Source organism: Bufo gargarizans, chromosome 2 (genome assembly GCF_014858855.1).
Source record: "Bufo gargarizans isolate SCDJY-AF-19 chromosome 2, ASM1485885v1, whole genome shotgun sequence".
NCBI classification, from domain to species: Eukaryota; Metazoa; Chordata; class Amphibia; order Anura; family Bufonidae; genus Bufo; species Bufo gargarizans.
Window position 1 is genome coordinate 322,148,411 of NC_058081.1, and position 16,894 is coordinate 322,165,304.

At 41.6% G+C, this 16,894-nt stretch overlaps 1 protein-coding gene across 1 annotated transcript in view; it reads left to right on the forward strand.

Moving 5' to 3' along the window:
• Nucleotides 1-16,894, forward strand: part of PLXNC1 (plexin C1) — a 131,945-nt gene that overhangs the window by 105,045 nt on the left and 10,006 nt on the right. The window contains 2 exon segments of the mRNA XM_044280514.1: nucleotides 5,723-5,757; nucleotides 8,669-8,773. Coding sequence (XP_044136449.1) covers nucleotides 5,723-5,757; nucleotides 8,669-8,773 — 140 coding nt within the window.

A 16,894-nucleotide genomic window follows, 5' to 3' on the forward strand; every position in this document is an offset into this window, starting at 1 on the left:
GTACACGGGGGACATATTATCAGTGATTGATAGTATTCTCTGTGCAAGTGTGTATACAGAGATAGCTGTTATTCACTGATAGTCGTACACAGCGAAGGTGTTATAACTGATTGATAGCATTCTCTGTGTAAGTGTGTATACAGAGATAGCTTGTCAGTCACTGATAGTTGTACATGGGGAGGTGTTATCTGTGATTGATAGCAATCCCTGCATGTGTATACAGAGACTGCTGTCAGTAACTGATAGCTGTACACAGTGCAGGATTATGAAAAGAATGATAGCATTCTCTGTGTGTGTGTGCATAAAAGCATAGCTGTCAGTTACTTATAGCTGTACAGGGTTGACATCTTATCAGTAATTGAGAGCATTCTATGTGTAAGTGTGTATACAGGGATAGCTTTCAGTCACTGATAGTTGTACACAGGGGTGGTCTTAAGTTAATAAAAAGCAGAGATATAAATATATAAATTACAAGTTTCACAGAATTGTTCCCACTTAATTATATATCAATCTGTTCAGCTCCCCCAGCTCTTTAATAATATATATGCTGACCGCAGAATACATTGCATTTCGAGGAGACACGCTCTCTTTAAATCAGTTTGTCTGAGCTCCAGTGCAAAGATAAGCTACTAGGCAGCTCCTCCTTAGTTTTCCCTGGAAAAGGGACAAAGCAGCCAGTAATATAATATATGTAAAAAAGTATCAGTTGCAGAGGACAAGCAATTGAAACGTTTTAATAAATATCGTTTCATTTTGGAAAATTAGAATTTTTAGCCCACAATATGTGCATTGCAATATTAAAAATTGGTCCTTAAAGAGAAAATATTGCAGACCACCAAAGACCGCCTACAGTCACCTGAACATCCATTACATGGATAATTTCCAATGAGGAGCGAATATTTAAAAAGCAAGAAAGAAAAGCACTCTGTAAATGCACATGATACTTCACTAAACATTCTTAAAACAGAATAGTATGGAACATTAAAATAACGCTGCTTTACTCTATACTATCTTTAAGAAAGGCAGACATACTAAATACTAAGAAATTCTAAAAATCCATATAACTATTTTGAAAATTCAACTATCTACATAAATTGCTATGGCAGTAATATCAATTATAAAGAAAAATTTATTAAATTAGAAATGTATGCAAAATAGATGCATTTTCCCTAGTGTAAACTCCTAAGCCTAGCATACTGTATCATTATGATATGATTATTTAGCATTAAATGTTTCAGAAAAACCCACAACCCCCTTGGTAAGGTTTTAGAACCCCTAATATGGTGAATCTAAAGCAAAACATGCAGGTGTTCATACTAACAAAATAAAAAAGGAAGTAACATATATTGAGAAGCTGTCCGAGACACTCTGCATGCATCGCATTGTGCTACATCTTACGTTTACTGTCTGAATACATAGAATGATAATTATAAGCATTTTGTATAAGGTAAACTAATGAGATGAAGTGAAAACTGCAAAGGAGGAAGTTCACTGACTACAAGTACTGTACACAGAGCAACATTTTCACAGATACGCACTCAATCTTTGCACTTTCTCTACCCCAATTAAGGCTACTTTCACACTGGCGTTTTGGCTTTCTGTTAGCGAGATCCGTTCAGGGATCTCACAAGCGATCCAAAATGGATCAGTTTTGCCCTAGTGCATTCTGAATGGAAAATAAGCTCAGAATGCATCAGTTTGCCTCCGATCAGTCTCCATTCCGCTCAGGAGGCGGACACCAAAACGCTGCTTGCAACGTTTTGGTATTCTTCTGACGAAACTGAGCCAAACAGATCCGTCCTGGCACACAATGTAAGTCAATGGGGACGGATCCGTTTTCTATGACACAATCTGGCACAATAGAAAACGGATCCGTCCTCCATTGACCTTCAATGGTGTTCAAGACGGATTTGTCTTGGCTATGCTAAAGATAATACAAACAGATCCGTTCTGAACGGATGCAGACGGTTGTATTATTTGAACAGATCCGTCTGTGCAGATGCGTGACGGATCCGCACCAAATGCAAGAGTGAAAGTAGCCTAAGACATACAGTACAGACCAAAAGTTTGGACACACCTTCTCATTCAAAGAGTTTTCTTTATTTTTATGACTATGAAAATTGTAGATTCACACTTAAGGCATCAAAACTATGAATTAACACATGTGGAATTATATACATAACAAAAAAGTGTGAAACAACTGAAAATATGTCATATTCTAGGTTCTTCAAAGTAGCCACCTTTTGCTTTGATTACTGCTTTGCACACTCTTGGCATTCTCTTGATGAGCTTCAAGAGGTAGTCACCTGAAATGGTCTTCCAACAGTCTTGAAGGAGTTCCCAGAGATGCTTAGCACTTTTGCCTTCACTCTGCGGTCCAGCTCACCCCAAACAATCTCGATTGGGTTCAGGTCCGGTGACTGTGGAGGCCAGGTCATCTGGCGCAGCACCCCATCACTCTCCTTCATGGTCAAATAGCTCTTACACAGCCTGGAGGTGTGTTTGGGGTCATTGTCCTGTTGAAAAATAAATGATGGTCCAACTAAACGCAAACCGGATGGAATAGCATGCCGCTGCAAGGTACTGTGGTAGCCATGCTGGTTCAGTATGCCTTCAATTTTGAATAAATCCCCAACAGTGTCACCAGCAAAGCACCCACACACCATCACACCTCCTCCTCCATGCTTCACGGTGGGAACCAGGAATGTAGAGTCCATCCGTTCACCTTTTCTGCGTCGCACAAAGACACAGTGGTTGGAACCAAAGATCTGAAATTTGGACTCATCAGACCAAAGCACAGATTTCCACTGGTCTAATGTCCATTCCTTGTGTTCTTTAGCCCAAACAAGTCTCTTCTGCTTGTTACCTGTCCTTAGCAGTGGTTTCCTAGCAGATATTCTACCATGAAGGCCTGATTCACACAGTCTCCTCTTAACAGTTGTTCTAGAGATGTGTCTGCTGCTAGAACTCTGTGTGGCATTGACCTGGTCTCTAATCTGAGCTGCTGTTAACCTGCAATTTCTGAGGCTGGTGACTCGGATGAACTTATCCTCCTCAGCAGAGGTGACTTTTGGTCTTCCTTTCCCGGGGCGGTCCGCATGTGAGCCAGTTTCTTTGTAGTACTTGATGGTTTTTGTGACTGCACTTGGGGACACTTTCAAAGTTTTCCCAATTTTTCGGACTGATTGACCTTCATTTCTTAAAGTATTGATGGCCACTAGTTTTTCTTTACTGAGCTGCTTTTTTTTTTGCCATAATACAAATTCTAACAGTCTATTCAGTAGGACTATCAGCTGTGTATCCACCTGACTTCTCCACAACGCAACTGATGGTCCCAACCTCATTTATAAGGCAAGAAATCCCACTTATTAAACCTGACAGGGCACACCTGTGAAGTGAAAACCATTTCAGTTGACTACCTCTTGAAGCTCATCAAGAGAATGCCAAGAGTGTGCAAAGCAGTAATCAAAGCAAAAGGTGGCTACTTTGAAGAACCTAGAATATGACATATTTTCAGTTGTTTCACACTTTTTTGTTATGTATATAATTCCACATGTGTTAATTCATAGTTTTGATGCCTTCAGTGTGAATCTACAATTTTCATAGTCATGAAAATAAAGAAAACTCTTTGAATGAGAAGGTGTGTCCAAACTTTTGGTCTGTACTGTAAGTGTAACACCATCTTATTTTTTACCCCTGGCAACAAAAAGGCTGCCTACAGCCCCAGCATTAATTTGCTAATTCTCTGTTATTCATGCAAATCATTTTATAATTTCAAAGTTTAGAGACGAACATGATCTAGCCTAAGAAAATTGGAAAAGGACAGCTAGTAGCTAAACACTAAATGCAAACTTTGCATGACAGCAAGCAGGCTACACAATATGACCACAGAGCAGAAGTCACACACACAGACCTACAAACAGGCTATGGCAGCATGATAAGCGGCTGCAGCTATGCACAAAACACAAAGAACTAAGACATTTGTGGAGGAAATTACTGGGTTTCTCAATAGTCACTTCCTCTGGAATGTCCTGATACAAGCAATACTAGACCAAGCTAGTATACTCCAAACGGTGAAGTTAAGGCCTCTTTCACACTACCGTATGGCTATTTCAGTGTTTTGCGGTCCGTTGTTCAGTTTTTTTGTTTCCATTGTGTTTCCGTTTCCATTCCGTTTTTCCGTATGGCATATACAGTATACAGTAATTACACAGAAAAAATTGTGCTGGGCATAACATTTTCAATAGATGGTTCCGCAAAAACGGAACGGATACGGAAGACATACGGATGCATTTCCATATGTGTTCAGTTTTTTTTGCGGACCCATTGACTTGAATGGAGCCACGGAATGTGATTTGCGGGCAATAATAGGACATGTTCTATCTTTCAACGGAATGGAAATACAGAAACGGAATGCATACGGAGTACATAAAGTTTTTTTCACTGAACCATTGAAATGAATGGTTCCGTATACGGAACGCAAAAAACGGCCCACAAAATGCAAAAATAAAAACGGTAGTGTGAAAGAGGCCTAAAGGAGTTGTCTGAGATGAGCTTTTTTAATTGAGATGAGATTTTTTTAATTGGGGCACAAGCTGTAAAAGGTGTAACATATCAAAATAAGTATTTCTTACCTGCTGAATCGCTTGCAGCTCAAGCGCTTCTGTTTCAGTAATTCCCATCGGTCTTTGTTTACAACAACATGTGACTGCTGCAATCAATGACTGCCTATGCGACCAGTGATTGCCTGCAGTGGCCACATGCTTTTGACATGCTATCAAAGCTGCAGCCCTGTAAACAAAAAACGTTCAGAGGACTAGAATCGTACTGGAGCAGTGGGAGATTTGGCAGGTAAGTCATGCTTATTTTGTTATTTTACACCATCCCTTGCCTGTGATTAAATTTTTGCTAATCTCGGACAACACCTCTAAACTGATCACCAACATGTTAATACAAATTTTGAAATTTATTTAGGAAATTATTTTACCTTCCATAATTTATCAATGAGAATACACACAGTGCATGTTATGTTGGCATATGATGGCAGCACTACAGTGATATATTGCAATTGAGCATATAGCTTAAGGCTACTTTCACACTTGCGGCAGAGTGATCTGGCAAGCAGTTCCGTCGCCGGAACTGCCTGCCCGATCTGGCAAAACGTATGCCAAATGATGGCATTTGTAAGACTGATTAGGATCCTGATCAGTCTTAAAAATGCCTGATCAGTCAGAAAAATGCATTGAAATGCCGGATCAGTCTTTCTGGCAAAACAGATCCAGCATGCGCAGACCGGAAGGATGGATCCAGCATTCCGGTATTTTGAATGCCGGATTCGGCACTAATACATTCCTATAGAGAAAAAAAATGCCGGATCCGGCATTCAGGCAAGTCTTCAGTTTTTTGGGCCGGAGATAAAACCGTAGCATGCTGTGGTTTTATCTTTTGCCTGATCAGTCAAAATGACTGAACTGAAGACCTCCTGATGCATCCTGAACGTAATGCTCTCCATTCAGAATGCATGGGGATATACCTGATCAGTTATTTTCCAGCATTGAGCCCTTTTGACGGAACTCAGTGCAGGAAAAGAAAAACGCAAGTGTGAAAGTACCCTTAGACATCATGAAGATGAAAATGTCATATATGCAATCTGTCATCCATATTCAAACTATGATAAACCTCTCAACATTTACCTAAATGCCTTCTGTGTATTTTTGTTTAGATATGGAATATTCCAGGGACCATTATTGTCATTTGGTAAGTATATATAGTTATACATTATATTATTAATAATGTGTGGTTATGTTAGGCCAAAAAATAAAGGTTTGCAGAATGTCTGTCTGATTTCAATGTTCTTATGTAGAAGAAAAAATATGTGGTTATTGTATTCTATGGGAGAGGGGTACATACCCCTAAAAAGTGATCTATCTTTATTTTAACACACACCAGAAAAGTAGCATACACCACCGTGTATTGCCTTTATCTTGGAAAATTACTTGTATTGCCCCATATTGTTTTTTTCTGGGTATAGTATTGTATTGTAATATTTGCCACTAATGACCAAGAAAGTTCTCGCAGTGTGAAGGTAATAACAGCTCAAACCATTTGAATACTGGTTGGGCTTACATTAAAGCCTCCAGCTTAGCACCTAGAAAGTGTGATGTCAACAATATAACTGTGAAACATGAACTGACAGCAGAAAAGCACAATTTGAAAAAGTGAGAAAAGTATTCCAGTAATAATTTCATATATATAGTCCAACAATGATAAAAGTAAAAGGTCATGCAAGTAGTATTCGGACACACCCCTTAAATAGGCTTTTGAGAGTAAAATATGACCTGTCCTATCCAGGAAAAACAAGACTCATATCTCTAGCTGTTATACAACCTGAGATATGTGAGGTGGAAGCAATCCTCTCCAGGCAGCTGTGTTCTCAGGAGGAGCAGGAGAGGACAGGCAGTAGGGGTAGTGCTGACAAGCTGCAGGCAGAGGAGGAGTGGTATAGATCCTCCTTTCACTGTGTAACTGTACATTGTCCCACCGTTGTACTGCTCCATTATTGGAGTAGAACAGTGAAAATAATAGGAATGGAGTGTCACACACACACAGAGGGTAGGGTAGTGGCCACTGAACTCCACCCTCACCCCTGTCCCGCCTACTTGCCTCGCAAGTCCTAGCGACAAGGGACAACTGGTCGACAAATCCTTAGCTAGGATAGTGCAGGGAAGACAAACCACACATAAACAGAAAGGTCAAACAAGCCGCGTCAAAACCAAGAGAGCAGAAAAGGTACCGGAGGAGCAAGCAGAGAATCGTCAGGACAAGCCGAAGTCAAACGAGGAGAGCACGCCAAGACCAGAGGATGAGACGGACGGGAAATCGGAACCCAAGCAGGAACAAACAAACCAGATGAGTATCATGCAGGAAGGACCTAAATAACAGGCAATCTATGGCCAGCAGATTGCCTGTTTAAATAGAGCGCTGGTGGAGTCATGTGACGTGCCAGCGTCACATGACTCATGAGTTCTGATGCAGCCGAGCGCCGAGTGATCAGCTCGGCGCTCAGCCCTATTGCGGTTGTCATGGGAACGGGCAACGCTGGGCACGCTGATGACACGAGCGCGCCCCTGCTGTCCCCGCTTCCCAGAACACCGCATCGTGACATGGAGTTTCTGCCAAATGACAGAAATCAATGCCAACAGATGGATCCCAACAGCTTCAACAGATCTTGGAGCCTCTGATGAAGATATAGTTACATAGTATAGCTGAAAAAACACATCCATCTATCAATTTAAACCACGGTATGGGTAGGGATGTGAATTAATGGAAGGGAGTGAGAAGCCAGAATTCAACCCATTTTCATAAGCATTAATGTTATTTACATCTTAGAATTCATGTAAACCTTTTTAAACTGTCTACTGTTACTGCTGTGACCACCTCTGAGGTAGACTATTCCACAGATTCACAGTTCTGATGGTGAAGAAGCCTAAGACCTTTGAATATGTAGAATAGTCTACCTCAGGAGGTGGTCATAGCAGCAACAGTTCAAAAACGTAGTTTAAAAAAATGACACCCTCTGTGCGTGTTATCAATCCCCCCCCCCCCCCCCCACCACCACCTCAAATTTGCTCTACGATTGTCACATATGGGGGTGAGTCTTTCTTTTACAGAAAAGGAGATGAGCGTTTGCGTCTGTACGTAATTAGGCTGTTTTATTGATGTTTATTGTACGGATCACAATATCAAACCTGTTGAACCAAACACACTAACATCAATGAAGTTTACATTTAACACTGTCCCTCCTGCCCATTAGCATAAAACATGAACTATGCTTCTCTAGTGATACCATTACATGCAGTAATAGCAATAACGAAATTATGACTTTCGCATATACTAGACAGAGGAAAAAAGTTTCCTTCAGTCACTGACTGTCACTATAAACTATCATTTTCAATCCGTTTTATGAAATGAACAAGCACGACAAACCAGAGCAAACTGCCCCTCTGCATAGGACTGCAGTTCAGGGGCAGCACTGCAATAGGTGTAGATGTATTTCTCATACTATTGTGGTTCTTTGCTTCTCCTTAAGAGCTCATTCAGTCACACCTGTTCACACAAAATCATATTTGGGTGCATTTTAATATAAAAATAAAAAATTAGTTGTGTTTTTTTAATGCTGCAAAACTCAAAATATGATCACATTACTGGTAAGAAATAACACCCCATAGTAAGCTACCCGCCTTTTTACACATGTAAACTTGATCGTTCTTGTTTGGTGGGAGTGGTTGAAACCTTACCTATCCACAGGATCAGTGGAGGTCTGCCCACTGAGGCCCCCAACGATCACCAGAATAGTGGTCCTGTGCACCAGTATGAATGCAGCAGCTGTACTTGCAATCTCCGCCTGTCCCACAGATAATGAATGGAATGGCGGAATGCTTGCTCAACCTGCCACTCCATTCATACAGGCGCCCAAGACCTGTGGATAGGGGATAACTTGATTTCATAGCACAACCGCTTTAATCTAGTATTTTGGTATCTGCAGGAATAACTTTAGGTAGAATGTAGAAGCATTTTTGTTATACTTTTAGTACGAAAACCCCGTTGCACTCATTAGAGCAAAATGTGCAGACTAACATCAAAGATTGTTTTACTGTTTTCTTTCAAGGAAATGCCTGAATCTGGGGAAATAGAACTACAAAATCATGAAAACAGAGGCAAACACAAGTTTAAAGTAAAGGAATTATATTTGACAAAGCTGCTTTCTACAAAGGTATGCAATAAAACAGACAAAATATAGGAAATAAAGTATTATCTAAGGGGCTGTTGAAGTTATCCCACCGCGTGTCTTTTGCTGTCTTATCAGAGAGCAAGCTATAATTGAAGGAGAGAAACTGAGCTCTGTAATATATAGGCTTATATTATTTGGAGTAGGAATTCTGAAAAAATAAAAATAAACAGCAGAGCAAATCCCCACAGGACTCCTAGAAAAGAAAGTAAGAGTCCTGGTTACCGGCCAACACACAAAACAGTAACAGCTAGCCTTCTGCATACACACTGATATAGGGAGAGCTGTCAATCACTCCTTGTGGGTGAGTAAAAAGAATGGAGGGCCACAGCAGCGTCTCGCCAGAAAACTTCTTTATTCAGGAACACTCCTCACAACAAGGCATATAAAAAGTAGTTTGCAGCAACGTTTCGGCTAGGAGTAGCCTTTGTCAAGCATGTTAACAAGTTAAAATCACAGCCTATAAGTAGCACATGACAGGCCCACCCACACCGCTAAGCAGCCAATAAGATTCAAATTTATGTATAACACACCTGTGCATGAAATCAATGGGGACCGACATGCTGAAATAGATTAGCCAGCTGTAGAAAAACGTACCTATGTGAGGCCATCATATACATGGCTCCTCCGTCCCTCCAGCGTCCCATGATCAGCAGTGCGCATGTCTGCATACGTCATCGCATGCGCCACCACGCGGCGGCGCGCGTATGACGTGCCCAAGTGAATCCGAATGCATAGTCCACGCCGGACAACTTACATCATCAGGCGGCGGCTGACTAGCGTCACAAGGCCACTCCCACCTGGCGTTACGGATTGGAGTATGCATAAGGACTCAAATGGGGCTGTACATGGAGGGCGATCGCACCACTGTAGTACATGAACAGTGTGCAAAAAACGCTCGCCAAGGATAACAACAATCAGGCATAGAAAGCGCACTGCCATTAATACTAGCGCAAGGAAGGAACAGGGAGACATGCAAAAACACATGGGCATCACATAGGTACAGCAGGCATAATAAAGAGAACAGGAATCACTAGATATTGGTGACACATAGTATTTTCACTGTGCACAGGTTACCATTGATAAATAATATATCATACACAGGTGTGTGTAGACAAAACTACAATGATAATCATGATGCTATAAAGCGGTGTGATTAAGGCACATAATTAAAAAAACAAAGCAAAAAATACTGTAACAGAGGAGAAATATGAAGTCAGCCATATAAAAAGGCGGTCTCTGAGACTAGGGTTCCGTTTGTGTCCATCTTCGGCCGGGATAGCGGCAATATTGCCAATATCCTCAGAAAGGAATGGCATATACTCCAACGGGGTTTGCCAGATATAGAAGAGTTCAAATCCCCGCCGCTGATGGCATACAGACGGAACCCTAGTCTCCGTGATAGACTGGTTAAATCCGATGTAGGTGGCCAGTCACCGACACAAAAACTTCTTGCACCGCGAAAAAACGGGACTTATCCATGTTTATCTTGCTGTAATTGTGGTAACGTTCTCAAAGGTGAATATTTCTCCCACCCTTACAGTGGGAAAAAATATAAAATCAAGGGCTATTATACCTGCAGGTCACGGGATGTGATTTATGCCATCCAGTGCCCCTGCAGCCTTATTTATGTGGGAGAGACCACTATGGAGATTAGAGAACGTATTAACAAACACAAGAGTACCATACGCAAGATGAACATGGATAAGCTTGTTGCGAAACACTTCGTGGAGGCAGGGCATTCTGTTAACCAGCTTCGCTTTAGAGTTATTGACAGTGTGGGCCCTTTACGGAGAGGGGGTGACAGGGATGTGATATTAAGGAAGAAGGAACTCAAATGGATCTACACACTGAAATCCCTACAGCCATTTGGTTTAAATCTTGAATTTAATGTGGCTGGTATCAGCTAAAATCTGGATTTAATCAAGAAATATATTTTTTATATGGCTGACTTCATATTTCTCCTCTGTTACAGTATTTTTTGCTTTGTTTTTTTAATTATGTGCCTTAATCACACCGCTTTATAGCATCATGATTATCATTGTAGTTTTGTCTACACACACCTGTGTATGATATATTATTTATCAATGGTAACCTGTGCACAGTGAAAATACTATGTGTCACCAATATCTAGTGATTCCTGTTCTCTTTATTATGCCTGCTGTACCTATGTGATGCCCATGTGTTTTTGCATGTCTCCCTGTTCCTTCCTTGCGCTAGTATTAATGGCAGTGCGCTTTCTATGCCTGATTGTTGTTATCCTTGGCAAGCGTTTTTGCACACTGTTCATGTGCTACAGTGGTGCGATCGCCCTCCATGTACAGCCCCATTTGAGTCCTTATGCATACTCCAATCCGTAACGCCAGGTGGGAGTGGCCTTGTGACGTTAGTCAGCCGCCGCCTGATGATGTAAGTTGTCCGGCGTGGACTATGCATTCGGATTCACTTGGGCACGTCATACGCGCGCCGCCGCGTGGTGGCGCATGCGATGACGTATGCAGACATGCGCACTGCTGATCATGGGACGCTGGAGGGACGGAGGAGCCATGTATATGATGGCCTCACATAGGTACGTTTTTCTACAGCTGGCTAATCTATTTCAGCATGTCGGTCCCCATTGATTTCATGCACAGGTGTGTTATACATAAATTTGAATCTTATTGGCTGCTTAGCGGTGTGGGTGGGCCTGTCATGTGCTACTTATAGGCTGTGATTTTAACTTGTTAACATGCTTGACAAAGGCTACTCCTAGCCGAAACGTTGCTGCAAACTACTTTTTATATGCCTTGTTGTGAGGAGTGTTCCTGAATAAAGAAGTTTTCTGGCGAGACGCTGCTGTGGCCCTCCATTCTTTTTACATGCCATTGGACCGCATTAGATCTGCGTTCCCCTGCCCAGCTGCTGCGTATTCACCATTCCTGCTCTTCATAAGCCGTTTGTGTTGCTGCTCCTGAACCAATCTATTTTCCTTGTGGGTGAGGTCATCAGGACTCTCATGGTCTCCTCTAAGAGTCCTGTCAGGATTTACTCTGCTTTCTACTCAGAAATGATATAAAACTGTATATCACTATATATCCCTCTATTATATCAGGCTCTGGGGGCACCAGAAATCACTTAAAAGGTTCACGTTGACTTTTTATATATGTACAGCTTGCCTAACTGACTACACTTAGCAGAGAATGTATCAAGATTGATGCGCCTAATTTATTAAGAGGTGTAAGCTTCAGTCAAATTTATGAAAGCTATGTGTTGTTACTAGGCTGAGGGAGGCCACGCTCCCTCCACAGAAAAATGGACCAAGTGGTCATGGTGCTTTAATTAACTCTTTGTTTTAATGCTAAATTAGTAACAGGTTGATGGGGATCTAGCAGAGGAAGAATCTTTTTGAGATCTCAATTAGAGAGGAGCGAATTTTTGAAAAATTTGATTCGGCTGCTCGGCCAAACTTCATCAAGGAATTTGATTTGTTATGAATTGCCTTCTAATGTATGCAGCAGGTGCAATGACAGGGAGCGGCGATCACATTGCCCCCACCCTCCCCCGGCCATTTAACCCCTTGAATGCCGCGTTCAATGCTGATCGCAGCATCTGAGACTCACATTCCCCTGTTAATCCTATAAACTGTCCGTCTGTGCTGGTGATGTCACTGGGCCCACTGTTAGGTATATGTCTACACTTAGCATAGAGAGGAGAAGCCCGGGACATCACCGGCAGTAAACAGAGCCTTGCACTGCATGATATAGCACGGCAAGGGGGAGCATCGGACCAATGAAATACTGTGATGCTCCACTCATATATAGTAAAAGAATAAAGAAAAGCTCATATCCAGGTTCAGCCCTGAACCCAGAGAACCCCTTTAAGTTGTCTTCATTAAAGGAGTCACTCATATTCAAGTGTTTTATCCCAACTACCAGTAGATAAAGATTTTCAGCCTCTGCTAGGTCCTTCTTTAACCAATAGTAAGGTATACATACTTAGGCGCACATGAGACTTCGTGTTATAATAGGTACTTTTTGTTTCTGTTTTAACATAAATTAATAAAATTACGTTTTAATTATGATAACCACTACTTACTGTTCTTCCCTAAAAGCACAGGAAAAAACACCAGCATTTACCCTACATGTGAACTGACAGGAAGCAGCTGCTGCTTCAGAGAAGTGAGATCCCACTCTGTAGTGTGTGCTGCCACCCGGTGGCTATATTATATAACAGCCTCAATTAACAGCTATGGGGAACATTGGCTACTGAACAGGACTTCAATCCCTTCTGTTATGTAGCAGCTGCTGATGTAACTGGGAAACAGCGAAACACGTTTTATCCCTGGAACACACATTTATATATGCCCCTGCACATATAGGTTGACATGCAAAAAGATTATTTCTACTTTTTTGTATGTCATTAACTAATTTAATGAGTATCTTAATTTTATATACAGAGTAACATGTTCAGCTGGGCATGTATTCCATCGCATCTTCCCCTGTAAACAGAGGAACCTTACAATCTAGTGTTCTCGTTCACATGTAAGTGGGTTGAAAACAGCCTTGATCTCACCCTACAAGAAAAGTGTTTTCCTTAGGCCTCTTTCACACGACCGTCTTTTGTTTCCGTTTTGCAGGCCGTTTTTTTGCGTTCCGTATACGGTCCGTATACGGAACCATTAATTTCAATGGTTCCGCAAAAAAACGGAATGTACTCCGTATGCATTCCGTTTCCGTATTTCTGTTCCGTTGAAAGATAGAACATGTCCTATTATTGCCCGCAAATCACGTTCCGTGGCTCCATTCAAGTCAATGGGTCCGCAAAAAAATGGAACACATACGGAAATGCATCCGTATGTCTTCCGTATCCGCTCCGTTTTTTCTGAACCATCTATTGAAAATGTTATGCCCAGCCCAATTTTTTCTATGTAATTACTGTATACTGTATATGCCATACGGAAAAACACAACGGAACAGAAACAAAAAACCGGAACAACGGATCCATGAAAAACGGACCGCAAAACGCTGAAATAGCCATACGGTAGTGTGAAAGAGGCATTAGGGCCAGTTCATACAACTGATTTGAAATACACGTTTAAAAAATCAACAGGGAATCCACATGTCTTTTTTCAGTATGGAAAAAAAAATCTGAGTGGAATACATGAGACCAGTAGTCTTGTTGGAAGTTCCACCTGTGCCTGACTGCATTCTTCCTGCCAACCTAAAGTGTGAAGCCACGGGCCAAAAAGATCTTTTTGTAAGGTCTTTTTACACACACAAACAATAATACAAAAACTCTAGGGATAATTTGGTATATGCTTTGAATTGTAGCTGATCTGACTGGAGAAAGCCCATGAAAACATCAGAAAAGTATAAAAACTGCATACAGATGTTTTCTTCATGACATTTTGAACCCATGGACGAGCTGCTAGAGGGAAACGACACTTTATGCTTTGAGTACCTTCTTTTTACTTAATTTCAAGAACACCACCGAACAAACCTGAGAGTAAATAGTCTGACATTCTAATTAACTGTAATATTAGTCGTTAAATGTAATTATTTATTTTATAATACAGTAGCTGAAAATGAAAAAAGAACACATGGAAAACTTAATGCGATCGAGCTGAGATTGACAAAGGTGGTGGTGCACCCCTTATTTTTAGGTTTTGCAGCAGGGTATAAGTTGAGGCAGGGTCACATTAATACTGGGTGGTATCTCCCCTTGCTATGATACAGGCTGATACTCTGGCATGGTAATGGTCATACAGATACTGGGTATTCTGTGCTATATCATTTCAAGCACTTTTAATTTGGATCCATATTTCAACAAAGGTGGTTGTTAGCTGACGTGCATGCAAAATTTGTCGCAGATATTCTTGATACAGAAGGCGTCTGTTGATTGAGCTGGCCATGGTGCATCCCGATAGTTATCATGTCCCTAATTTTGCACCAGAAGTAATAATGCCTCCATAGTGCCCACAGTAGTTATAATTCCCCCTATAATATGTGCATGTACAAAAAATACCCCCTTGCAATGTGTGCTAGTACAAAAATGCTCCCTTATAATATGTGGCAGTACAAAAATACCCCCTTTTGTGTGCCAATACCAAAAATGCTCTTTTATAACGTGTTCCAGTACAAAAAAAAACCTATTAGTGCCCTCTGTAGAACAAATGTCGCCATAGTGGCCACCTTAGAATGTGTGCCAGTACACAAATGCTGTCTTATAATGTGCGCTAAGTACAAAAAAAATTACTCCTTATGTGCCAGTAAAAAAATGCTCCCTTATAACGTGTGTCAATACAAATAAACGACACAGTTTTAGTTCAGCACATAAAGTATGAGTAATACCCAATATACGGGACAAATGTAACAAAGGAAATTGGCTCAGTGCTTTAGTAAAACCACATACCCGTGATAAAAGAGGCGTCTGGCATCCACCCTTTTGTACTTAGATAAGTCAGAGTCTGATTTTATCAAAGGCTAGGTTCACTACTCCAGCAGAGTTTCCAGCAGGAACCTCTATCACAGACTCTGTAAAAAATACTTGTAAAAAAATGCTACGTGCAGCCAGGACCAAATTAAGGTTGGAGGGGGCCCCCATAATTTTAACTGTGCATCCATAATTGCTAATGGCCACACAATTTTGCCAGTATTACCAACAGAATAGTGGCTAATTGACAATCTTTTTGAAAACCCCACCCACATGGTTTTTAGCATGTCATCACATGGAACCATACCCTTAAGCCGAATGCACACGGACGTTTTTCACGGCTATGATCTATACCAATGTATTACTGTACTGTGGTGGCAGCAGGGAGCGCACGGCGTCATAGCAACCAATGACGCCGTGCGCTCCTGCTCTCAGCAGGAATCCAGGCCGCGGTTCCACGGACCGCTCACGGCTGTGAAAAACGGCCGTGGGCATTCGGCCTTATGCCACCGCTTTTCAGCCTGGCAGATTCCATGATGAAAACCTATCAGATTGTATCATAGTTAACAGGATTTCATGCAACGCAGGCCCCATAGAAGTGAATGGGGCTGCGTGAAAATAACAAGCATCCGCAAGCAAGTGCGGATGCGGTGCGATTTTCATGCATGGTTGCTAAGGTGACGATCGGGATAGGGACCCGATCATTATTATTTTCCTTTATAACATGGTTATAAGGGAAAATAATACCATTCTTAATACAGAATGCTAAGTAAATTAGGGATGGAGGGGTTGAAAAAAAATTATAATTAAACTCACCTCATCCACCTGTTCTCGCTGCCCGGCTCATCTTCTTTCTTCTTCTTTGATGACCCGGGAGGAAAAGGACCTTTGGTGATGTCACTGCGCTTATCACATGGTCCATCACCATGGTGAGGGACCATGGTGATGGACCATGTGATGAGCGCAGTGACGTCACCAAAAGTCCTTTTCTTCCCAGGCCTTCAAAGAATAAGAAGGAAGACGAGCCGGGCTGCGCGAACAAGTGGATGAGGTAAGTTTCATTTTTTTTTTTTTTTTTTTTAACCCCTCCATCCCTAATTTACTAAGCATTCTGTATTAAGAATGCTATTATTTTCCCTTATAACCATGTTATAAGGGAAAATAATAAAAATCTACGCAACACCAATCCCAAACTTCTGTGAAGAAGTCTGGGTTTGGGTCTGGGTATAAAACATGCCGATTTTTCTCACACGCGTTCAAAACGCATTAAAACGCTTTGCACTCGTGCGGAAAAAATCACGCATTTTCCCGAAACGCACCAGCATCTTTTCCCGCAACGCCGTTTGAACCCAGCCTTACAGGGAGTGAGTATAAGGAATGAATTTCAACGACTAGTATTTGACAACTATAGAGGAAGATAAACCACTAACCTCCCCTCCATACACACACACACACACTAGAGCTCCACCCCTTACATTGTGACATCACCGAGGACCTCCCCACTTCTCCTCTGCACTGCTGAGCTCTCTCGTCCTGCACTGGTCACATGATGATGACATTACACAATTTCTTCTCCACCTGGTATCTTCTCTGTGCAGCTATGGGCCTGAACATACTAATCAATTATATGTGTGGTCTGTGGATTGGATATATTTGAGTACACGGGCACCCAGAGACTAGGTGAATCGACTTAGT